A 25201-nucleotide genomic window follows, 5' to 3' on the forward strand; every position below is an offset into this window, starting at 1 on the left:
TTATAGGTGTATGCCACTAAACCTGACCAAAAGTATTATTGTAGATAAATAATATTACCAATATCTCTGAAAAAAATCTTTTCAATTTCATATCCTAAAAAACAAAGACTTCAAGAAATAAAGGGAAAATGGGATATAGAAAAATAGAAGTAGTATCATGTCATATGGTGCTGGTTGAGCACAAAAATGGAAGAAATGGACAAGAAAGTAGTTAGCTAGTATGTGTCTATCATGGTTTAGCCCTTAAGAGCCTAGCATTCATTTCATTTGTATCTGTATATATTTATTTACCCCAATACTGGGTGTATAGATTTGGAGGCCACATGCTATGCACATTGAAAGGATCAAGAGAGTCCTGTTTTCCATTCAATGAAGGAGAGTTAAGCATACTACAGTGGACAACTATTATGTGCAACTTAATAGTATGCTATAAAATACTATAAGAGGGGGCTGGAAAGACAGCTCAGCCATTATGATGCTTGCTGATCTTGCAGAGAACCAGAGTTTAGTTTCCAGCATCCACTTGGGTAGTTTACAACCCCTGTAACTCTAGCTATGGGGGATCTAATACCCTCTTCTGGCCTCTGAGGACCCCTGAACACAGAACACACACACACACACACACACACACACACACACACACACACACCCCACACCAAGTAAAATACTATATCAATTATAGAATTATGATCATGTCTATGTACTTTCTAAAGGGAACTGTGATTGTAAAAAAAGAAACTGCAACTCATTACATTGATTACACAGAAGCAACAGAAATTCTGAAGAGCAAGGGGCATAGTATCAGTGAAGAATTTTAAAACTCCATAGGATGAGAAAGCTACATCTAATAATTACATTTGCCTTTGATCATGATAAATTTTACCAAGGCAACTCTAGGGCTGCTAAAATCCTGTATGCTTCTGGATAAAAATAAATAGCAAATATAAGTATAAACATTGACATGGCTTATGTGGAAGACACCAAGGTCTAAGACCATAGATGATGTGAGTTAGAAATAGGTAAACTGGATCCTAAACTGTAAGGAATGAAAACACACCACATGTTGAGCACTGACATTCAGTCTCACAGCATCAACCATCCAAATTGCATCATTTCTGAGGTCGCAGGCTTTGCTATACACTGAGGGCTGTACATTTTGGCTCAGATGAAACGTTGATGACAAAAAAGCACTCAATTATTAATGAATCATACTTTACCAAAATACATTTTGTGGCAGTGTGACAAATGTTTATATTCATAGTGGTTGACTTAATTTATTTTGTCAATATACTTGGATAATATTTGAAGCTCCCTTTGCCTTCTCTTGTCCCCTCTGATCTACTTTCAATTCTTTGCAGCATGTGACATTACAGTGTGATGGAGGGAGCAGAAGGAAAAGCACAACCCAGCATAAGCAATAGGTTGAGCCTTGGGTCAAAAACCCAACCAAGTTCACTATGCTGTGACTTCACAGTATTGGCAACTAAATTGGCCATAAAACTGTGGAGGAATCGGATAAATTTCCCAGCATGTGTCTTTTTGAAAACAGTCCAGCAGTACATAAACTATGCTATTCGAATAAGTGAGTCATTTTCTGTAAATAATCGTTTAGTTACTTTTGCTTCCTATTACTAAACAGTGACTCACAAGCAGAGGTGATCCCCCAAAGGGTGGGACACAAGGTCTGTCACCCTGAGCCTTAAACTCATGCCTCACTCCTCTGCCAGAGCACATAGTACTTACTGATGTGGGATGACGGACTCCTGATGATGCCTGTGTTTTCCCTATAAGACCCATTTTGTTTCGTTGTGAAAGGTCGACATGGGAAGCTAGTAGCATGCCTACAAACGTTTTATTTTGTACTTTAATCTCTACTACATAAACAAAACAGCTACTTTTATAACAAGATACTATCGTATTCATCTACAAAACCTTTACTGATTCAGGAAGAAAGACTATTTCTGTTTTGATTCCCCACAGCAATTACTCTGAGTTCCATTAATAATAATAATCAGTACCCAAAGGGATTGTGACTTGCCTTTGTACTTTCTGGTATGTACTTAGAGAGAACCACATTTGTATTGAATCAATGCCTGTTGTTTGGGATTGAACTTTGGATTATTTATGGGTTGTGTGGGGAATCTCTGTACAAAATTATAATAACTTTTGTTCCAGTGTAAAGTTCTATGCTTTCCAAAATATTTCCAGACACTGAAATGTACTGCTGTACTACTGGGGCATTCTAATGGCATTTGAAGGGTCTACAGTCTAGTCTTAATTAAACCTATGATGTAATGTTTGAAGGTGATTTATGAAACTAACCAATCACTATTTATAATGAGTCCAAAACCCTTATACACCAAATTCAGTTTCTCTTACAACTCATATTTCTTACTGTATCATTGGGGGTTTGAAACAGATCCAAGTATTCCTTGGTGAATTAAAAAAGAAATCAATGAAATAAAAATGTTCTGAAATAGAAGAGCAATCCTACATCAAATAAGATTTACACAGACCTTTCAATTCCAGTATAAGGGACATTAGGGATATCACTTCTCACTTTAAAATGCTTGAGGGCTGATTTTAAATGTTGTACCCTTTCTTCATCAGAACATGCCTTCATCTTCATCTTACTGTGCTACGTGGAAGGTGTGAGTTATATGTGTACATATTTGCACCTTCATCTGAAATCTCCCAAATCCCCATTATGTTCCTCTCCTCTCTCAAAATGACAAAAACCATTATGAAAATGTGAAGTTTTTAGTAATAACGTATTATATATGTTTGCAATTCTTCTATGGGCACTAGAAAACTTGTTGTTCAATGTATATAGTATAGTCCACAGTTGACCAATTAAGTCATAAAGATTGTGTGTGTGTGTGTGTGTGTGTGTGTGTGTGTACTGATACACCTTTGTGTACATGTATGTGACATCAAGTGTCACTTTTCTGTCCACTTTTTTTTTTTTGAGGCAAGAGTCTTTCACAGACCTGGGACACACCAAGTAAGATAGGCAGGTGGCCAGCAAGCCTCAAGATCTGCCTGTTTCTTCCTTCCCAGTTCTGAGACAGCACCATGTACCACCATGCTTGGCTTCTGAGGACTGAATTGAGATTGACATGTTTACATAGACAGCACTTTATTAACTGAACTATCTTCCTATTCCCAAATAATCTTAAAAATTACTACATATATATATATATATCACATATTTCATAAAATAAAATATCCTGAAGTAATTATATATAATATAAATAAACTATAATTTGTCATAATTTGTCACCTATGATCTCTAATTTTTGGTTGCTTCATGAGTGTCTTTAACTAGAAAGGAAAACTAGGGAGAATTCTCTATTCTTTGAGAGATTTTTTTTTCTATCTTGCATCTAATTCTATAGTAATTTGAAAGTGATAGAATTTTATTCCTTCTGAAACATCCAACTTAGAGCATCTCTTATTCATTTTACACTTATATTTTGGTTGGTTCTGATAATATTAAATGGCTTGAGCATGAATGTAGCTGACACTCAGCAGGCATATGTACTTGGTGGTGGAAGACTGGGAGTGAGGATCAGTGGGAGTTTTGTTACCCAAATTGTTACAAACAAGTCCTTATAACTCTTGGGTCTAATCCACAGCACCACAACTAATTATTAGCAATAGTAGAATTAGTAACAATTTGTTGGGTACATAAATATTAACTCAATCATTCTTAAAATTGTTCTTTGTGTCATCTATAAAAAATATTTACTAGCCACATTTGGCTAAAACATTTGGTATCTAGTGTAACTGAAGCACATAATTTTACATTTTCGTTAAAATTTAAAGAGCTGCATGTGGCTGGTGATGAACGCATTAGACTTTTGAAGTGGTGAAGTTTCTATGTGGGTAAAACTTGTTCTATCTCTCAGAAGAAGTGCCCCCTTTTCACATTTCCCAGTAGTCCACAATAGCTTGAGAGAGCGATTATTGTATGAAGTTGCTGCTTGCCACTATCTGGACTTTTTAAAAGTTTCTTCAGACCTCAGCTCAGATAGAACTGGAAATACTCTCTTACATATACTGTCAACTTCTCATCTACCTACCTACCTGTCTGTCTGTCAATCTATCTATCTATCTATCTATCTATCTATCTATCTATCTATCTCTATCTATCTATCTATCTATCTATCTATCTATCTATCTATCTATCTATCACCTATATTTTATCTGTTATTAAATATAAACTTTTAAAATACTGGCCAAAACTTAATTTGTGTGGTATTTAATTAACAGAGTATATATAGTTAGCCAGCTAAATCCACTGAACAATATTGAAGAAAAAATCAAGGTTTTAAAATGATTCGAGGAATTACATAGTTGATAAACCACTATGTGTTATGCTTAAACATTTGAATGTATAGTATTAGACAGATTATAAAAATAAATCCTGATTCACTAGATGAGTACAGGGGTCTCCTTTAGACCAGTGGAAACATGAAAATAGCACATTGAGCATGGTCTTATGAAAGTCCCAAAACAGTACGCAAACCTATCATCAATGAAAAGATATTTATCACTTGAAAATACTACGAAAAGTTATAAAATTATGCTTTTGTATTTAGAAAAACAAAGTATTTGCATTTTACTTCTAGAGAAGTGCTTAGTAGCTCCTCCTCTTAAACATCCTACATGAGATGGTTTGTGCTGTAAAAGTATTAGTTGTTTTTTTTAAACATGAGAAAACTGTGCTCAGGACTGTAAATGTGTGTGTGTGTGTGTAAATATGTATGTATGTGTGTACATGTATTTGCCACACTTACATGAATCGTGGCTCTTACACCTAAAAGCTGTGTGCCTTCCACTACCTCAACCCTTCCCAGACTTCTAGAGACTTTTTCTAGAGCATTGTTTCAATTTAGAAATTCACACAATAAAAGTTCAATGAAGTTCCCCCCCCCGATACTCCCCAGGAATATACAAATGGCGTAAGGTTACCCAAACCTGTCTGGCAACAGGTGGTATATTTGCTCCTAACTAAAATTATCAATTCAGTGAGTTTCAAAGTCTGTCTTCTACATCATGATCACTTCTGTTCCATAAGCATTTGAAAACAAGGGACTATAGTAATCCCAGCTTTGCAGACTCCTTGTGACCTTACCATTTTAGGAAGTGTTTAACATTCTTCCCAAATTTAGGGTTCAGACATAGCTCACATTTTCTTCCCCATCTTGTAATGATTTTAGTGCAAACTTTGACTTTTTCCCTTCCTTGTCTCAATGTAAAGCCTCTTAGAAGACTGACTCTCAATGTCATCCTTCATCAGGAAGAAAGAATGGAGTTGATGTGAGCAGTCTTAGAAAGTCCTCGATGCTGTTCATTTTCTACACTCTTCATTCTCTGAGCAGTCAATGGTTTTCTCCTTGCCAGTAACACATGCATGGAAGCTCACCCTGGGAGTGAGGAATGACTAAACTTAGAACAAATCTGATCAACATGACAGTGGGAGCTGGCTTTTCCATTATGCTTCATAATAGCTTGTCATCTGTAGGTGGAAATTCAAATACCTCTTAGTATTTCGTGATTATTTTTAAGGACTAAATGATTATGTGTATATGACATTGAGCAAGCATGGTGGCTAGTTAGATAAAAGTATATTGTCACCAGGCAGTGGTGGCACACACCTTTAATTCCAGCACTCAGGAGGCAGAGCCAGGCAGATCTCTGTGAGTTCGAGGCCAGCCTGGTCTACAGATCGAGATCCAGGACAGGCACCAAAACAATGCAGAGAAACCCTGTCTCGAAAAAATTTTTAAAAAAGTATATTGTCAAAACATACACGATATGGTACAGTTCATGTTTTATTGAAAGTCCTAATGCCTAGTGCTACAGAGGTTATGTAGAAGGATACAGTCACAGAAAAGTTAGGGAGGTGCTTGTTTCATATCTTTTGTTTTTCCTGGCTCTTTCTTCTTGTTTTTGGACCATCATGGATGGTATAGCTGCCTGGATTACTGTTTTGAACAGATCACATTAAAAACATCTCCATTGTTAGGTAAGATAATATGTCTCACCTCTTCTCTCTGAAATTCCAGTTTGTCTTCATGCCTCTGAAGTTAGTTTTTTGCCTTCCATGTGTAATGCCTGCTTTAAGAACTGGCACAATCCTGCCACTGCTGTGCACCTGCAAATTTGAGAGAACAACAAATTGCTGATTGTCTCTGAGTTCCTCTCTCTAAAATAGGGATAATGATCTCTTCCTTCTGATTTCTTTAGACTGTGGAGAGAGTAAGACCATTTGATAGAGAGAAAAGGAGCATCCATATTTTTATAAACAACAAATCAAGTCACTGAAAATCACTCATTTGACGTCTTACACGTGTGTACCTAGGAAAGGAGACAGCACAGTGTTTTCTTCGATGCTCACTGCAGAGAAAGAATAGCTCTCCTTTCCTTACTTCTACTCTTTGCCTTTCTGTATTTCCTTCCCTGATGTGTGTTCCCGGGTCCTGCTGCAATAAAGCCAGAGAGCATTGGCATGATTTAATTACTAGTCTGCCAGGTTTGTGTGCAACCTTGGTCATATACTGCTATAGGGAGCTAGAAAAGTCTTACCATTTTATTCCATTATTTTTTCCTTAATAGCCACCCATTTCCACATGAGCTACAATGGCATGCCATTCCTGTTTGCTAGGATTTCGGTGTGGTTTTAAAAGTCTATGAAGCTTTGTTCGTTAATTGATTTTATTACATATATTTTGAGACAAACTCCCCAGAGGCCAGGAATGGTAGATTCCAAGCATCCTCTTGAGGTTTTACTTTTATTTTGTTTATATTATAAATTATGTGTGTATGTCGGGAGCGGTGGTATTTGTGTACACATGCAGGTGCCCACGGAGGTGAGAAGAGGACTTAAGATCCTTTGATACTTAGAGCCAGTTGTGAGTTGCTCAGTATGGGTGCTGACAACCTAACTTGGATCATCTATAAGCGTGGTACTCACTCATAAGCACTGAACCATCACTATGGCCCCCTTACCTCTTGGCTTTTGACATGGTTCTTTTTCTTTAGGTTGGCTAGACTCCTATGTCAGAATCTTGGATGATTTCCCAAAGCAGGATTACTGTCATTTAGGAAGCAATGTATATGTTTAAAGTTTGGGAGTATAATAGGTTTGTATGGCCAGTAAGATTTTACTTTACCCATCTTTCTACCCATCTGCAAAAAGACCCTAGACTGTCCCTGGGGCATGGATAGAGGCAAAATACAGGACAGTAAATAACATGTCTACTGACTTAGGTCCTTAGCCCTGTTTCCTTTTGAGAGTGTCAGTGACTTGGTGAGTTGTGAGGGTGACCTTGCTTATTTTCTGCTATGGATTAGTATTTGAAGTACCTTGGCCTGAAGAAAAAAATCTTCTCAGATTTTGTAGACAATTGGGGACAGAGAAAATATCATTTTTTTAAAAAACAATTTTGCTTAAATAGTTTTGTTACAAATCATTCACTTTGTATAAAATGCTAGCCAATTTAGCAAATAAAAAGGATGGGACAAGGGTTTGATATGAATTTGAAATAAATAATTTTCAAGAGTTTTCTTCTTTTTTAATGTTTATGAGTGTTTTACCTGCAGGTATGTCTATATGTACTTGAAGTGTGTATGGTGTCCACAAAAGTCAGAGAGGGCTTCGGATCCTCTGGAATTAGAGTTATAGACAGTTATGAACCACCATGTGGGCATTTGTAACCAAACCCACGTTATTCACAACAACAAGTGCTCTTTATCCACTGAGCCACCTCCTGAGCCCAACAATTATTTTGGAAAACTATTAGTATGTCCAAAATAATCTGTTTCTGTTGTCTATCTGACATTCATATTTCACTTGGACACCTAATATTTTTGTTAGGCAGCTGTGATTAAAAAGTGTTTTCAATATTAAAGTTTTATTATGGGGACATAATTAATATATTTGCCTGTAGTTAACTAGCTAACAAAATATACATAATTAAAATATGCCTGATGAGCTATCAGAGGAAAACATGCCAAGCAAATGTAAGAATTTATATCAAAGTTCTAAAACAAAAAAAAAAACTTAAAAGAAGCCTTCTTCCTTAAATGTTAGGACTATGTAAAATCAGTGTTTTAGACGGTGCAATAGCAAGCGAATTCCACCTAGTAGACCCAAGGTGGCTTGTGACATCATCATACATGTCAGTGGATAAAGAATTGTTAGCGCTAAAGCCACACTGTATGATGACTTCCATGATCGCTTAAGCAGCTTTTGCAATGGCAGAGTCAGCATTCTTTTGTGAGCTCCTTAAGGAAATTTTCTGAGAAAACAAGCTCCGCTCTATGCTCCGTTAAGACCTCACTGGTTTTGCACACGCTGCTGCTGCTGCTGCTGTGAGTTTAGAATTGCTGGGTTTGGAGAGATCCATCGCCCTAGCAAGATAAATCTCTTATACATAACCTATGCTGTGTCTGTTTGCCCTCATCTTGAGACATCACACTCTCTAGACATTTTCACAGCTGGATTTCTCTTCTCCTCACCATCTCGGCTGCCCCCCCCCCCTGTGTAGTGACCCCCACACTTTCCTGTTTTGCATATACCTCTACAGTGCTCAGATTCCCAGCTGAGACTTCTCTACCCTCTCATCAGCTCCCAGTCCCCTCCCATGTTTGTGGCCTTGGGCTGGTATTCACAAGTCTGGAAATTGTCAATGTCACTTATGAAGCACGTATATGCTCTTTTAGTGTTCACATCCAGTGGATATTGTTTTTAAGGAGGAAACTCATAGGGCAAACCGAACTTAAGCTCCTTTACTTCATACAGAAAGCCATAAACACACAATGATTAAAAGATGTTTTCAACAGTCGTCATCAAGTTAGAGTCAAGGCAGGAGCATGGGTTGTGCCATGAAGTTAGTCTTTGTGAGGCTGAGCTTCTCCTCTGTAGCATGGCATCATTACAATCACAGAATGGTATGTGTGAGATTAAGAACTTAAAGGTCTTAACTGAATGACATAGAGTGGGTGTTCAGAAAGCGTTCGTTGTTACTTTACTGCCCACTCTTTTGCTTAAAGAAAAGAGGGAATGTTGGAGACAGTGAGTGAGACAAGGCTTTCATTAGAGCAAAGAACCTTAAGTTTCCCCATCCTGAGAAATTTCTTTTTTCTGATCCTAGATAAACATTCATGTGTCACTTAACAACTGACATTAATGGTCATAAATTCAGTTTTGGGGAGTGTCATTGTGTAAATATCACGGAGTACACACAAATAAAATGGTACAGCTTACTGTCCTTGTAGGCAGATGGTCAGGTATACCTGAGTTGTGACTGTCACACAGTACATGACTGAAGCTCTTTGGCATATAATCATGTTCTATGTGTTTTATGACACCATAATCTTTCTGTGCTCACATTTTCCTCCCAAAACTAGCATGTACTTGAAGTTCAGTGTTCATGAATGAATGCAAGCAAACATGAGTGAATGGTAGTAACCCATGTTGTTACTATCCTTCTACCTGATAATAACAGATGTGAAAGAGATGTGTATTTTATTGTTTCTGTGGATATTAATAGTAAGTCATAGTGCACTCCCGTGATGACATTTTGTAAGGTTGCCCCTTATTTCTGTTAGATCTATACTAACACATCATATTTTAATATAACCCACATATAAAGCTAGTTTTCTTTAAACTTCTTAAGTTCTTTCCCTCTCTGTATTACTTACTCCAAGAGCTATGTGTGTTTTTAAAATCAGCTCCTCTGAAAGACGTTGAAGTAATTCACAGTCTGCTTCCATCAGATCAACACAAACTCATCTCACCCATTGCCCATCTCCTGTCTCTGCTACTTCTGATATCCCACTTGTGAATTACTACTTCAGATGCATGCCTGATGTAGTGTAGTGGAAGGCCATTGAGCTACACAAACGCAGGTTTGGACATGAGGCTGACAGTGCACATATACAGCAGTATCATTTTGTATGTGGAGAGGCAGTGTCTAAATCTTACATTCAATGCATTTGTAAATGGCCTAACAAGGCGTCATTGAGCTCTTGTAGGATTAAATGAGATAGCAGCATTTAATTTTTGTTATAAGCAATAAGGAGCAAAGATGACAATAAGTTGAAGCTATTATAGTGAAGTAAAAATGAGTATGAAAACTTTTGACTGTTCCATTCATTTTTTTAAATTTTTGTAGCACATATTATTTGTATAAAATCACAGGTTGTAAAATAAGATGCTCATAAATATGCACAGTGTACTTTAGTCATACCCAACCCTCCTTTACTCTCACTTATCCCCTACTCCATTCTACCACTACCTCTGTCCTTCCAGACGTGTCCCTTTTACTTCTATGTGTGTGTGTGCATGTGCATGTGTGTGTGTGTGTGTGCGCGCGTGCACGTGCTCGTGTGTGTGTGCGTGTGCATGTGTGTGTGTGTGTGTGTGTGTGTGTGTGTGTGTGTGTGTGTATTTGTGTTGTGTATGCATACACATGCACACATGCATGCTTAATACTTTGGAATCATTTTACTTTCTGGAAAATTTGCATTCATTCTTCAAGATCTGCTTATCCTCAGTGTTCACACTAAGGTGTCGTTAGTCGTGTTGAAGCAGCCTGCTATGGCATTTCCACTCTCCTGCTTCTTAGTTAATATTGCATCCTTTTGCATTGTGTCTTATTCCATAAACTATCACAAAAATGGACGGGTCACACAGATAATAACTGTGAAGGAGACTCGCAGTAATTTACTAAAATTTCCTCATTTAGGGTAGGGGAGATGACTCTGTGGGTAAGAATGCTTGTTGCATAAGCAGGAAGACTCAAGTTCAGAGATCAGGACTCACTATAAAAAGCAGGCGATGGCTACTCACACACCTGTAACTCCAGCTCTCTGGGAGTGGAGACAAAGGAAACACTGGGGGCTTACTGGTTGCAGGCCTGACTAGTTCCAGGTTCAAAGAGAGACATTGTCTCAAGAGATTTAGGTGGAGAGTGATCAAGCAAAATGCCTAGTCTCCTCCTCTGGCTGCCATAAGGGTGAATACAGATGTGCCTAACCATGCATATGCATGTGCATTCACCACCACACACACCTCTGTACTTGCACACACAAATAATAATTCTATCCTTACTCACTAGCAACAATTGCAACACGAAAGCTCAAACTCTTCAACAAACTATTTGGGGGAAGTATTTCTACAGCATCTGCTGACGTAGCAATGGGTGAGTTTCTAAGAAGTAGAAAAATAAGTTTGTCTGTTTGGCTTGGTATCTGTAAGATTGACAGGGGACAGACCCACAGCAGAAGGTATTTCTGGAATAAAGGGAAATCTTGTAACAAGTGCCTATGACAAACCTAGAAATTCTTGCTTCGTACTTTTTGTGCTATGCTACATTTTTGTAGCTGGAGAGCTTTCTCTCTAGATCCCACCAACACATTTCTCATACAGAACATCCCACAGTACGTGTGTGTGTGTGTGTGTGTGTGTGTGTGTGTGTGTGTGTGTATACAAATTTCAGCTTTTCTCCTGTTTAGAGATAAGACCTCACTATTTGGCTCAGGTTGTTTCAAACATGTGGTCCTCCTGCTCCAGCCTTCCAAAGGCTGGTGTTACTGGTGTCGGGCAGTCTTCAACTTCAAATTTCATCTTATTTTCCAGATTCCCTTTATAAAAATTGCTCCTAAAATTCTTTTGACATCCATGAGTGGTCCCCAAAAGACTGATCTTTGCGGGACCTGGTAATTCTTTGGATTCTGCAGTGTACCTGCCTATCCTCTGCCTTCTTAGGATGTCTGCTCTCAGAGGCCAACCATGGATGCAGTGAAGAAGCGGAAGTAGCATTTTTTGTTGTCACTCACATGTTTGTCCTCCCTCAGTTAAGGAGAAAAGAGAAAGACATACAATTCTCTACCCTTCCTACAAAAATGGAGTTGTCCTTTGTGTGTCCAACCACTGGTTACTTCAATCTCAATTTAGTAGTCATACTCAGTTTTGATGATCTTGGCTGTCTACAGACTATTGTTAGGGTTGTTAACCTCCCTTCTGCTGAGAAGGGAGAAGAGAGAAGGAGGGAGCAGAATCATAAGGATTAGTGCTTAATTGAGGGGGAAACAGAAGCTTGTTCAAATTCAGTTTTCCTCTCTTGCATTGTAGTGTGCTCCTATGAACAAACTTTCCCACTGTCTCTCATGAGAGCTACCTTATGCAGAGATCCACAGCCGAGCCCCAGGTGGAGCTCCGAGAGTCCAATCAGCAAGAGAGATGAGGGATTGTATGAGCGAGAGATATTGAGTCCATGATTGGAAAAAGCACAGGGACAAATAGCCAAACTAGTGGAAACTCATGAAGTGTGAACCAATGGCAGAGGAACCCCCATGGAACTGGACCAGGCCCTCTAGATAACTGAAATAGTTGATTAGCTTGAACTGTTTAGGAGGCCCCCAGGCAGTGGAGCCAGGACCTGTCCTTGGTGCATTGGTTGGCTTTTTGGAGCCTGGCACCCATGCTGGGACTCTGCTCAGCCTTGGTGTAGGGAGGAGGGGACTGGACCTGCCCAGGCTGAGTCTACCAGGCTGGGCTGACTCCCCAAGGGAGACCTTGCCTTGGAGGAGGTGGGAATGTGGGGTGGATTGTGGGGGAGAGCTGGGGGCTAGGAGGAGGGAGGACGGAGGAATCCATGGCTGATATGTGAAACTAAGTTAATTATAAAATAAAAAGACTATTAAAAAAAAAGAAGAAGACTAGCTTAGACCAGCGACAGAACCCATCCTACAACCACAGCCCTGAGAGAAACTTATTATTTCCCATGTAAGTTACAGCAAAGTACATAGAAATTCCACTTAAACATTTGAGTGGAGAAATAAGCCTCAGTGAGTCTGTGATTTCCTTGGTTCCAGGAGAAGAGGTAAACAGAGGCTGAGCTGCCCAGCATTAGTTCCAAGAGTTTGAATCTCCTACTATGGCCAAGAACTTTCTTTATCAGATGCCTCATTTGTAGAGCTCTGATAACATCGAAAGTTCCTGAACAGTCACTTGTTATATACGTAGAACAGGATCTGCCTAGTGCTAGTGGTCAACATCACTGTTATTTGTGAAAATTGTTATCTGACTTGAAATGCATGGGGAGTGCTCATATTTCTCCTTACATATAAGAGAATCAATTTCCTTTTAAATTAGAAGGTAGGGAATTCAGAATTAACTTCTTCATTTCTTAGATGACTTTAGAACTGATTTCTTTTTTTATTAGATGATCTTCCATCACTGCATTTTTAGAAAAGAATATTTTGAGCATGTGGAAAATGAATATACCCCCCTGATGTCTTTGGCAGCACATTGAGAGGATGCATAAATTTACATTAAAAGTTCATCTCTGTCTTGACATTGCCTTGAAATTCATCTCCGTAGGGTGATACTTTAATAATGACTTCTTGTAAACATTTGGAATGGATTCAGACATAGGTTAATACCGTCTCTGGTAAACATCAAGAAGATAATTTCTGATTGATTTTTATTGTATATCTTGTAGATCGACCAGTCATGTATCATTGTCATCTTTCTACTAAATCCAGACACTACAAGGTATGATGGGTTGTTTACAGCCCGGTCCTTCCATTTGACGGGGAACCAGAAATACTTCCCCTCAAGAAACATGAAAACCTTGTGTTAGTGGTTGTCAGTGAAAATCTGTCTCTACAAGTTTGTGTCATAGGAGCATTAAGATTCTTTATACGACCATCATTTCTAGCATTTAATTTTCCAAATGTATTTTCAAAAAACATGTCATATTACGGTCCATTACCAATCACTAATGGAGAATTTTATGACTAACTTTTGGAGCAAAAATGAGTATTTGCTGTGTGAGGATACATTTGCAAAACTAGATGTGGTAACATTTAAATGGCCACTTATCGCTAGTAGAGTACTGCTCTGACTAGAGCCTAAAACTTAGATTTCCATTTCATGGCATCATTATCTGCAAGGCCAGATGGATGTATTTTGCACATAAGGAGCATAAGTGAAACCAATTTGATGGAAATAGGCTGTGTCTTATCATTAGGAAATTTAGAAATGGAAAAATAATGACTTGCATAATAAATGTATGATCAGAGACCAGGTCCATCTCCCAATATAGTTTGTTTTTTCAAGAAACAGGGAAGCAACACACATCTCTACTAGATGCTCCTTTATTCAAGAATGGCTTCAGTATCCAGGGTCAAGCTGAGCAGGGTGAACTCTTTCATTGTGTGGATTCTTCGATGACTCATCTTTTTCCTTCTATCCACGAAACTTTTATTTTATGCCCATTTTGTATTTGAAATTTTTAGAAAATAGAGCTCTTAAAATAATGCCACCGTCATTGTTTCTATCTTATTTTTAACTGCTATGTGGGCTGTGAGGATCCATTAAACAGTTTTACATTCTTTCTTTACTGATGTCTCTACAGTCTGTTCCCAACATTGCTGAGGATAGCTGTAAAGAAAACAATGATTTAGTGACAGAATTTATACAGTGCCTATAGTGTAAATATTGCTGGAGAGAGGCTTCTTAGTCTAGAATACACATCCTGAAAAGCAAGGTGATAGCTTGTAAAGTTTCTTCTTTTACATTTTGACTTCTAAGATTTACTTATACTTACATAAACCTCAAGTGTTTATTTTATAGCTAATCTTCACTGAAAGCTCTTCCAAACTTCATTTCCGTGTTGTTTAAAGTACAAAGGGTAGGATAAAGAAATAATATAGAAGTTAAGCGACCTGTCTGAAGCCTCAAGCTAGCTGCTGACTGTGTCAACAATCAGAGATTCAAACCACACTGGATCCACTGGTCCTTTAGAGGGTTCATTGTTTCTACCTGGTTTTTCTCAGAGTGTGGTTCAATATCTTTATTTGTCAATGTAAAATACTCTTTACATTATTAAGGCGTTTAAATCATGCAATGCTAATATTCTAATGTAATGTATGACAACTAGCTACCAGTAATATGCCAAATGTTTATTTAATTGCTAATTCAGGATTGATAATCCTGGGGATGATTTTTGCTTTGTTTTGTTTTACTTTCAGGAAGTCACATAGTTCCAGTAATTAGTGGTAAATGAAAGCACAACCTGGTAAAATGCCTTCAGACTTTTAAAATCAATTTAGTGACATGAATACTCAAGAGGCTTCCAAAGTTGTTTCTTATCACAAACTTAAGAATGACAGACATGTTTAGGGAAGTTAGCTGGATTTTTGGAAACAGATACAAGTAGAAAACTTTCTAAATGATGAAAGAGAAAAAGTTCAATGGAAGCATTTTTCTGTACACTGAGGACTGCAGATTACGAGATGTTCCTGAATTATCCTTGGAAAGGGTCTGAGGCAGGAGAAATTAAAAAGCCCCCTCACATATGTGGCATCATGCCCGAGGTGAGGCATTCCCTTCCTGCTCCATTCTTGAATCATTTTCCTGATTCAGATCAGAAGTCTCCTGTATGCTTGACACAACATGATGTGTATTCGTGACTGTCTACGCAACCTTTTGTCCTACTAGACACTTGACTAGGAGGGTAGAACTAGGCATCCAGGTATCTGGGCTGTTTCACACTAAGTAATCAACTCCCACTATATGAACGTATTCAAATATTAATGAGTTTCTATGGAATTCCTTAGTATTTATACACACCAGTTCTCATGCAAAGATCTCTGATTTTTCTTTCTTCCGAGTGAGTGACACCTACAAGCTGAAACTCCAGCAGGCTTAACAATATGAATGGCAGAGGGAGGAACAGAAGCCCATCCATTCCCTTTCTTACTCTTTCATTCAGCAGTTTTATCCTGAGAGAATCTTCATGTGTCAGACATTATGTCAGACCTGAGGATCTAAAGATGAATATGTTAAGATCCCCTGAAACTCTGCCTAGTCACAGAGATAGACTATAAACAGTAATTATAACGCATTGTGATAAGGGCTTTGACAGAACAATGCACTCTCTGCTCTGGGATTTCTAAAGAAGGAATAAATGACTGCGCACACCAAATTGCTCCATTTAATTTTAATCTACTTTTAATAGTCATTCTAGTCTGATTGTTTAGTATGTAACTACCGTAATTCAGAAAAAGGTAGGAAAAGACCTATGCAAATTAATGAAAGTTTAAATATTGCAATTCTATTTCTAAACTCATTAGTGCTCATTATTGTTCACATTATACATTTAATTTGAATCTCAAACAGAAATCTATATAAAGTCTAATGCGGAAAATGTTTAAATGGTTTGCTTAGAAAAAAATCATTATTGATGTCATTTATATAACTTTGAAATCTAAAGAGAAATCTCAAAAGAGGATTATTTTCATATGCACCTTTCAAGAACAGGCATATGGAGGAATTAGGGTAGGGTACAACATGTCGTGAAGATGGCTCAGAGACAGTCAGAAACATGAACAGTGTTCTAGACCACAGGTGGGTGCCTGAGCTTTGAGTAAACGTTCATCTGCTATTTGTTTGTTTTTGTTTTTGTTTTTATTATTATTAAATCTTGTATAGAAAAACCTTTTGGCTGGATGAATAGATTTATTTCACTTGTCATAGTTTATCAATCCTTTTTAATGGGAAAAGAAATAACTATGGAAAAATTATAGCATTTAATAATGGCAATTAAAATATTTTTCTGAATTTATGAAAAAAATCAAAATCAGAACAAGTTTCTTAACATTTCTTAATAATCATCAATCTATTGCGACCGAGAGCAACAAAAGCTCATTAATAACAAGACATGAACATTCCTGGAATAAAAAATTTTAAGTAAATTGCCATTATAAAATGTTACATTTATTACTTTTTCTTGAAAAAAATTTGGAAAATGATTTAAAATTTTATTATTTTTGTACTTTCAAGTTTATTTTTTGGATAGAGACTTCATACTTATGTTTATTAATGGGCTACATTTTGTGGTTTTCAAGGGAGAATAATTAGCATACACAGAGTCTTAAAGTTTTATCATTCACAAGATAAGTGTACTGAAAGTCACATGTGATATTATGTTTACTTATTTTTGTTCTGAAACACCAGAATTTCTTCTACCAAACTATAGCACTGTATCAGAAGACAGACACCTCCCAATAATCCCTATACTTCTTCCGCAGCCTCTGGAACCACTACCCCCTCTTTAAGAGATCAGCTTCCTCAGTTTCCTCATGAGTGGGATCATGCAGTGTGTCTTTCTCTGTCTGACACATAAAATAAAATAAATGCATCTAAAAACTACAGTAAACAGAATAGATATGAAAAGGTCTAAAGCAAAGGTGGACAGAATGGCGCTCTGTTTCAAAGCTTAATTCCAAAAGCTGAGAGCGACTAGTAGACAGTGGTTAATTCAACACCTAAGGAGTCAGCGGTGTGTTTAAGAGGAAAGGGAAATCAAACCGATGAAAACTGGGTAGAAGCCTATGGTGGGGGGGCAGTCACAGCTCTCAAGCATCTGAGGAATGCAAGTTCAACACATTCCAGGATCGCCTCCCCCGCCGGCTGTGGAGTTGCTCTGCCCAGTATCTATCCATCCACCTTAGACCACTTTGTAAACAGAAATTAGCAGGAGAAACAGATGCTTGCTCTTCTGTGTTTCCTATGGAGCTTTAATCTAGTAACCCTTTCTTTTGTAATTAGAAGAAAGCCATAGTCATTGTGAAAGGGAAGAGCCCTGTACCTTAAGACGCTCTGAGAAGAGTAGAAAGGGCAGAGAAAAGAGACAGTAGCTAGGATTTGCTAGCTAAGATAACTTCACTTCCAGTCATTCTTTAACTCTCTGCTCACTTTACCTCATATCATCCCCATTTAATTCTTATGTTGCATCAATGTAAGAATGCAGCAGGAGTGTTTATTGTTGATAGATGCTACACCTCCTTGTCTTAAGTCAAGAAATCTATTCCTTGTGAATAGAGATCAGTAGAGAACATGCCTTCTTGCTCACATTTCTTCCAAATTTCTGATTTACTGCTGCCAGACACCAGGGATAGAGAGGGTTTTCAGATGAGCTTAGTTTGCAGGAAGTAATTGAGTCAGCAGATTATACCATTGATTCCTTCAGATCCGGTCTGTGGATTCCCCTCTGAATGATTTGAGACTTTGGGGACTTGGAAGCCTTTAGAGTTTCTTGGTAAAGTTCACTCAGGGAGCTAGACTGCTGAAGGGCAGCAGCCACCAAAGCCACCCTAAGCCAATGGCTTTTCTCATACTCAAAAAGAATAAGATAAGGAGGACATGGAGTAACCAGATTAACTAAAGCCAAGTAAGAGGAAAAGGACTTCATAGAGTGGGAGGGATTCCAAGGAATACCCCTGTGTTGACCTGCCCAGTCTTCTCTTATGAGACTTATTGAGAGAGTTAGATGGAGTCTGAGATAATCTTACTGGGTTGGTAAGATTATCACTCATCAGAGTGAGCCAGTAAAGAGCTGACATGCCCTAAGCCTGCTCCCTAGTGTCAATCACTCACCCATTCCAGGAAAGAGAAGTGAGTGTGTGCTTTGGGGCTAAGCTCAGCTCCACCTGGACCCTACTTTACTGCATGAGAGAGCTGTCTGCTGTCTCACAGGGAGCCTGGAGTCCCTCCTGCTCTAATGTGATGTCCTTCCATTGCCTTTACTTTCTATTGAAACATCATAGCAATATTATGGGTCAGAGAAGAAGAAGAAAAAGGAATCCTTCATCCAAAGTGTGGTGGCTGAGCCTTCTGGCCAAGTGAAAACTATGAATCCCAATATCATTAACAATAAATGCTTAAAGCTTTTCTTCCTTCCCAGCTACAATTTCTGTGAATCTCACCAGAAAACTCATTTTAATAAAGCAAACAAACAAACAAACAAACACAGTCCTAAACTTCTCACGCAAACATACTAGCTCCTGCTGTTACATTATCAAATTATGCTCATATCTGAGGCATCCCTAAAGCTACCCTGTACTCTTCTTTATCAAAAAAGAGACTGGAAAGACAATGTTTCGCAGTAATCCTTTGGGGTAGAACTGGAGAGCCACCACGTAAGTATAGATAGCTAATGCTAAGACACTTAAGTGAGACTCTACAGGCCATATTCCCACTGGATGTGTCATTCTCTCCCTGACAATCACGCTCTTAACCCTTACGTCCAAAAGCTAGCTTAAAGGTGTCATGCTAAATAGGACTCTTTCCCGAGAAGCCCACATGAATTCTCTCAGGAGTGCTTTCACCTTTCTCTGAGCATGGTTTTTTCTTTCTTTCTTTGTTTCTATTTGTTTGTTTGTAAGGCCTTTTGTTTTAATTTTTTCAATCATGTATTGACTCTTGTGGATCTTTCACTCATCAAAGTACAGCCTGAGATGACAGGTTCTATATTGTTCTGTGTGATAGCCCAACTATCTGAATTTATCTGAGTCAGTCTCTAAGACATTAATGGACATCTCTGAGTGCTGAGGGCTCAGGACAGGCCACTACCCCTCCCCTGTTGCCATTGATATTCTCCACATAAAATATATTTTGTTTTAGATTTTTGACAGGTTATAAATTAAATTGAGTCTCATGTAAGTGAAACGTCTACTATAAACAAGGAAGACAATCATAGTGAAATCTATTATCAGGATTTTTTTCTGAATTTATTATAAATGAAATATTAAACCTTGTCATTATACATTAACCTTTCATCTAAAATCTCCCTATTACAACTTGACATAATTCTGGAGAGAATCTTATTTAACACTGAGTTGTAGTTATAATGAGTATAAGTTCAGTTATCATCTTGTTTTTAATAATCATCTTTTTTCAATATTATACACATAAGAGATATTAGAGTTACCTGGTGTCACAAAACAATCCTTGGAAATATGTCAGTCTTGCTATTTAAACTACCCTTTATGAATATGTAAAACAAAATATTTTTTTAAAAATAGACTTTTCTTACCATTTACCATTGTATTTGAAGGTGAATTTTTGCTAATTCTAGTTTAGTCAACTATTCCATTCTAGTTCATGTGGTATCTTGTCAGTGAGAGTGACTAGTTTTTATTCGACCCAAAGCTAGAAACCATATTTTTCCTAAAATGGTTATATTTATTCAAGGCATTCTGCTCTGTAATGTTCCACTAGTATTATCTGGGTGGTTTTTTCCTAATACTAAAGTTATATATTCTGGATTCTTTTGATGATTGTTTGTATATATTCCAAACTTACTATTTGTGAATTTTGGAATAAGTCAAATAAATGGCTTTCCTTTTCTGGTCACTTCCAGAATATATAATTAATTTCACTACAAACCCTCTAGTGGGAATTTTCCCATTTGTGTTGGTCAATGGAGAAGCACAGATACAGGGGTGTATTTGCTAAAGTATTGATAACATTTTAGTACTGAGACCAATGTGGTTTGTAAACCAAATAAGTCTCCTATTTTTTGTCTCTCATGCTTATAATTTTTCACTTACATTATGATCCTTGAGCAGGGGGAGTAAATGGATTTATGAAGGCAATGTAGATGGAAATGATAGACTAAGAAATAAGTAGACTGATAAGTATATTTCAGTCATTCCAAATATCATAATTAAAACTTCAAAAGAACTACTCTAAGTATTCATAATTGAAAATGGATGAGTAGGCATAAAAGGTCAAATAATAGCAAATCCTCAGTCTAACCCTAAAACTAGACCTCTGAAAAGTGTACAAATATTGAGTACAATTAGGAGTTACAAATAGGTGTTAGTGCTGGACTTTCACTCTGAACCACCACCATTAACTGTCATGATTATGATCATATACTTTACAGTCTAAACTCATAAAACCAAAAATTTCAAACTCTTGAGAGTAGACCCTGTTCAATCACTGTGTTAGGTTCCTATCAACAAACATTTTTATTTTAAAATTCTTATGGGGAGTAGGGAGAAACAAGGATATAGGGTGAGGTTTTCAATTTTAGAGTCTAAGGTTTGGGGCCATGTAACAGTTAGTTTTTAACTTTATAGTACTCTTTTATCATTTGCCACAAAAGCAGGTTGACTACCTTTTTCCTCAGGCAAGCTTTTTGAAATAATCCAAATCATTTAAATTTGATGCATGTTGCTCAGTTCCTTCCCTTGCTAGTTGACTACTTTGTGAAACCTAGCATCAACATTTTTATACGTTTTTTTAATTAAGAAATTTTTATTCATTTTACATACCAATCAAAGATCCCACACCTCCCTCCTCCCACCCTCCAGCCTTCCCCTCCCACCCCACACCCCATTCCTTTCTAGAAGATGATTACCATGGGTAAGTACATTTAGTAGAGGCAAGTCCAAGCTCCTCTCCCTGCTTCAAGGCTGTGCAAGGTGTCCCATCACAGGTAGTGAACTCCAAAGAGCCTGCTTATACACTAGGGATGGATTCTGATCCTACTGCCAGGGGACCCCTTAAGCAGATCAAGCAACCTACACAACTGTCTTGCTATGCAAAGGGCCTAGTCCAGTCCCATGTAGGCTCCACAGCTGTTGATCTAAATTTCATGAGTTCCCACTAGTTTGGTTCAGTTGTCTCTGTGGGTCTCTCCATCATGATCTTGATGCCCTTGCTCATAGAATCCCTCTTCTCTCTCTTCAACTGGACTCCTGGAGCTTGGCCTGGTGTTTGGCTGTAGATCTCTGCTTCTGCTTCCATCAGTTACTAGAGAAAGGCTCTATGATGACAGTTAGGTTATTCACCAATCTGATTACTGGGGTAAGCCAGTTTAGTTACCCTCTCCACTATTGCTAGTAGTCTAAGCTGGGGTCATCCTTGGGTATTCCTGGGAACTTCCCTAGCACCCAGTTTCCCCCCTATCACCGTGATGTCTCCCTCTATTATGGTATCTCTTTCATTGCTCTCCCCCTCCCTCCCTGTTCCAGTTCAACCATCCCATTCCCTTATGTTCTCATTCCCTATCCCCTACCCTCCATTGCCCACCCTTCATCCCCAGTTTACTCATGGAGATCTCATCTATTTTCCCTTCCCAGGGCGGTCCATTCATGCCTCTTTGCATCTTCCCTGTTAGTTAGCTTTTCTGGAGCTGTGGGTTGTAGTCTGGTTATCCCTTGCTTTACATCTAATATCTACTTATTAGTGAGTACAAACCATGTTTGTCCTTCTGAGTCTGGGTTACCACACTCAGGATGATATTTTCTAGTTCCATCCATTTGCCTGCAAATTTCATGATGTCATTGTTTTTTACTGTTGAGTAGTACTCCACTGTGTATATGTACCACGTTTTCTTAATCCATTTTTTGGTTGAGGGGCATCTAGGTCATTTCCAGGTTCTGGCTACTTCGAATAATAGCATCAACATTTAAGATGTTATTATGAAGGGCATCTCAAAACAGTCCACTAAAAGCCATAAACAGCAAATTTCATTCCATCTGCCCTAAAGCAAGTTTATTTTATTTCCATGTGCTCTATTTGGTTTGCTATAGTTAATAAAGTCCACCCATATTTTTCAGGAACTCCTGATGGCCTAAGAACTTTAGGCAGCGGCTGCTTGATCAAGCCTAGCACACCTTTCGCTCTCATTTTCTCACTGGTGAGCATCACAGATACCATGCATCAGTGACAAGTCATGGTATTTTCCACATAGCACACCACAGTTTCCTTTTTGGAAACAAAATCTTACATATTTACATGTATCTCTTGCCTTCATGTTCAACTTAGATTTAATTTTCTGCTTTTTAAAATTCAAATGAATAAAAAAAAGTACTTGAGGCTCTCCCCCATATATAAGATAATTACTTACTTTACTGTGTATATTTCTTTTGTGTGCATGGCAATCTTTGCATTCAAATCAACACACACATGCATGCACACACTGTCCATTTGTTGTTTCGACAATCCTGACCGTATTTGTCAATATTCTTTCTGGCCCAGATTTCTTATATATAAATTAGATTAAGTACACAGATCTGTTATATCATTCAAAGAAAAGTAATTTTAAAAGTTTAGGAACAGTTTTGAAGAATATGTTGGTGATGGTGGAGAGATGGCTCAGTGGCTAAGTATACAGGTTGCTCTTCCAGAGGACTAGGATTTGATACCCAGAATCCACATGGCAGCCAACAACTTTCTGTAACTCTAGTTCTAAGGGGATCTGGTACCCTTTTCTGACCTCCATGATCACGAGGCAAGCATGTGGTGAACACACATAAATGGAGGAAAAATACCTAGATACACAAAATAAAAATAAATATTCTTAAATGTTTTTTTAAATGAATTGGTGCAAGGTGGTGTAGCTTTATAAAGATGACACCACCATCTTATGGGATGTAGCAAAAAGGGCATGTCTTGTGCCAAGTTAACCTCCTTCAGTTAGTGCTTAGCAGCATTTTGTATAAACTTTTCCAGTCTGTGTTTACCCACTCAAAGGATGCTCCTTCTTAAAAACAAATGTCTGAATATATTTCCTTCTGATGGGTGTATGGTAAAGATCTGGTTGCAGGTGCATTTCCTCCATTGAATCTATCTAACATGATTACCTACGTGTAAGTGAATGTCAACGGTTAAAAAGAGAAAGAAGTCCCTGTGATGAAATAAATTGTGCTAATATAAATATAAGGGATAGTGAGTGCTATATGCTATTAGCATAATAAACTCTTCCAGTGTGAACATATAATACTGACTTTCTCTAATTATTACACCCATATTTGAATTTATTTTTCTATTCAGTATCTATTGAGTTTTGAATGTGGACATTTCTTTTTCATTTTACACTGAAATTTGAATAGGTGTTTTAACATGCATTATCTATTTGCAGGGAAATGATGGGTTTTCAAAATGAAATAGTCTGTGTTATCTGCTCTATTCCTTTTGCTGGTAAAAGATTAATTTTGCTTTTTATTGAATAATTGTCTGTATAATTTTTACATTTCTTTGAAGTAATGTGTATCACTTTTAAGTAGGCCTATTCATTCAACTAAAATATATAGACTTTTTACTTTGAAATGCTATAAATTATCATATTTTGTCCCATGATTAAAATATTTAATACTCCAAAAATATTTGTGTGCAAATAATCATAATAACTCTATTATTTATATTGTATATATTTATATAGACTCAGATGAAAACATGAAGTATTTATTTGTGGGGTGGCTTAAAATGTCCGTTTTTTTACAGGACTATTTCATATTTTTATAGCAGCAAAATTCACAGCACATTCAGTTTTACAGACTCAAAATATCAGGATATTAAGCTTTTGTCAGAGGAACAGACCCTCTCACACTTTTTAAATGAACCTAATACATGTAATGTTCATGACTTGCTTTTTTCTTTCTTTGTTCATGTTAAAGATGGTTGGCTAAGTTGAGTTAAACCACTAATACAATGGTTTTATAATACCAGGTTTTATGCTTTGATCAATTTATACACTATGTATTGCAATCGTTAATCCATCCTCTCTCAGATGCCCTTTAGCTGAGGACAGCCAGTCTCATGCCTGGAAGTATCAGCATATGCTTGGCAGGTAAGTAGATGAATGAGTTTACATAATGTGGTATTTCTTACAGCTGTGTTCTGCACAGGTGGTACCAACACAGCTAGAGTGATGTTTTTGGTGTTTTTTTTTTTAAATTGTAGTTAGCCAGTCTTCCTCTTGATGCTTATAGTATTTTTTTGTTAATTGCCAGCATGTTCTTTTCCATTTATTATAGAAAAGATATAATAAAATAAAAATAAATATTAAGTAGGAAGGAAAGGAAGGAGCCTTAAGATTATTAGCCTCCTTGTGTTTTCATTCTGAAGACTCACATATTACTTAAACTGTTCTTTAATTAGATCCATTCTTCTTTAAGACTTTTAAAACTAGTTACTCTTATCCTAATAATTTATCTTTAAAATTTCAATTAAGGCTAGTAGTCAATAGTCTCCTCTATATTCTTATTCTAGAACCAACCGAGGCATGTTTTCTGATTACAAGCTCAATATAAAATAATTCTCTACCTTGATGAGAATAATGGTTGTTGTGACCTGAAGCTCCAACTTGCTCCTGTATTGAAATACTCAATTACCCTGCTACTTTTTCCTTATTCAAGATCTACTTTGCTAGTACTTTCTTTCTGTTCCTCTTGAGAAGTTTTTTACTAGGAAATATATATTGAAGTTTTCCATCATAAAGGGAAAAATTGAGATATTTTATTGTCTGAAAACAAAGTCTAATATATTATTGTAGTAGCTATGACAAATAGGATTGTGAGGTAACTAAACTAAATTATATGA

The 25201-nt window shown here is 37.4% G+C and overlaps 1 protein-coding gene across 10 annotated transcripts in view; it reads left to right on the forward strand.

The window, feature by feature from the left end:
• The window catches only part of LOC107402019 (uncharacterized), a 474536-nt gene that overhangs the window by 287885 nt on the left and 161450 nt on the right, over window positions 1–25201 (forward strand). The window contains exon 8 of one of the 10 annotated variants that reach the window (XM_076549122.1): window positions 24390–24449. The exons of the other annotated variants lie outside the window; for them this stretch is intronic. Within the exon in view, the coding sequence (XP_076405237.1) occupies window positions 24390–24449 (60 nt within the window). The remainder of the gene's footprint in view (window positions 1–24389; window positions 24450–25201) is intronic. 10 annotated transcript variants of the gene reach the window in all.

Source organism: Peromyscus maniculatus, chromosome 12 (genome assembly GCF_049852395.1).
Source record: "Peromyscus maniculatus bairdii isolate BWxNUB_F1_BW_parent chromosome 12, HU_Pman_BW_mat_3.1, whole genome shotgun sequence".
Taxonomy (NCBI): Eukaryota; Metazoa; Chordata; class Mammalia; order Rodentia; family Cricetidae; genus Peromyscus; species Peromyscus maniculatus.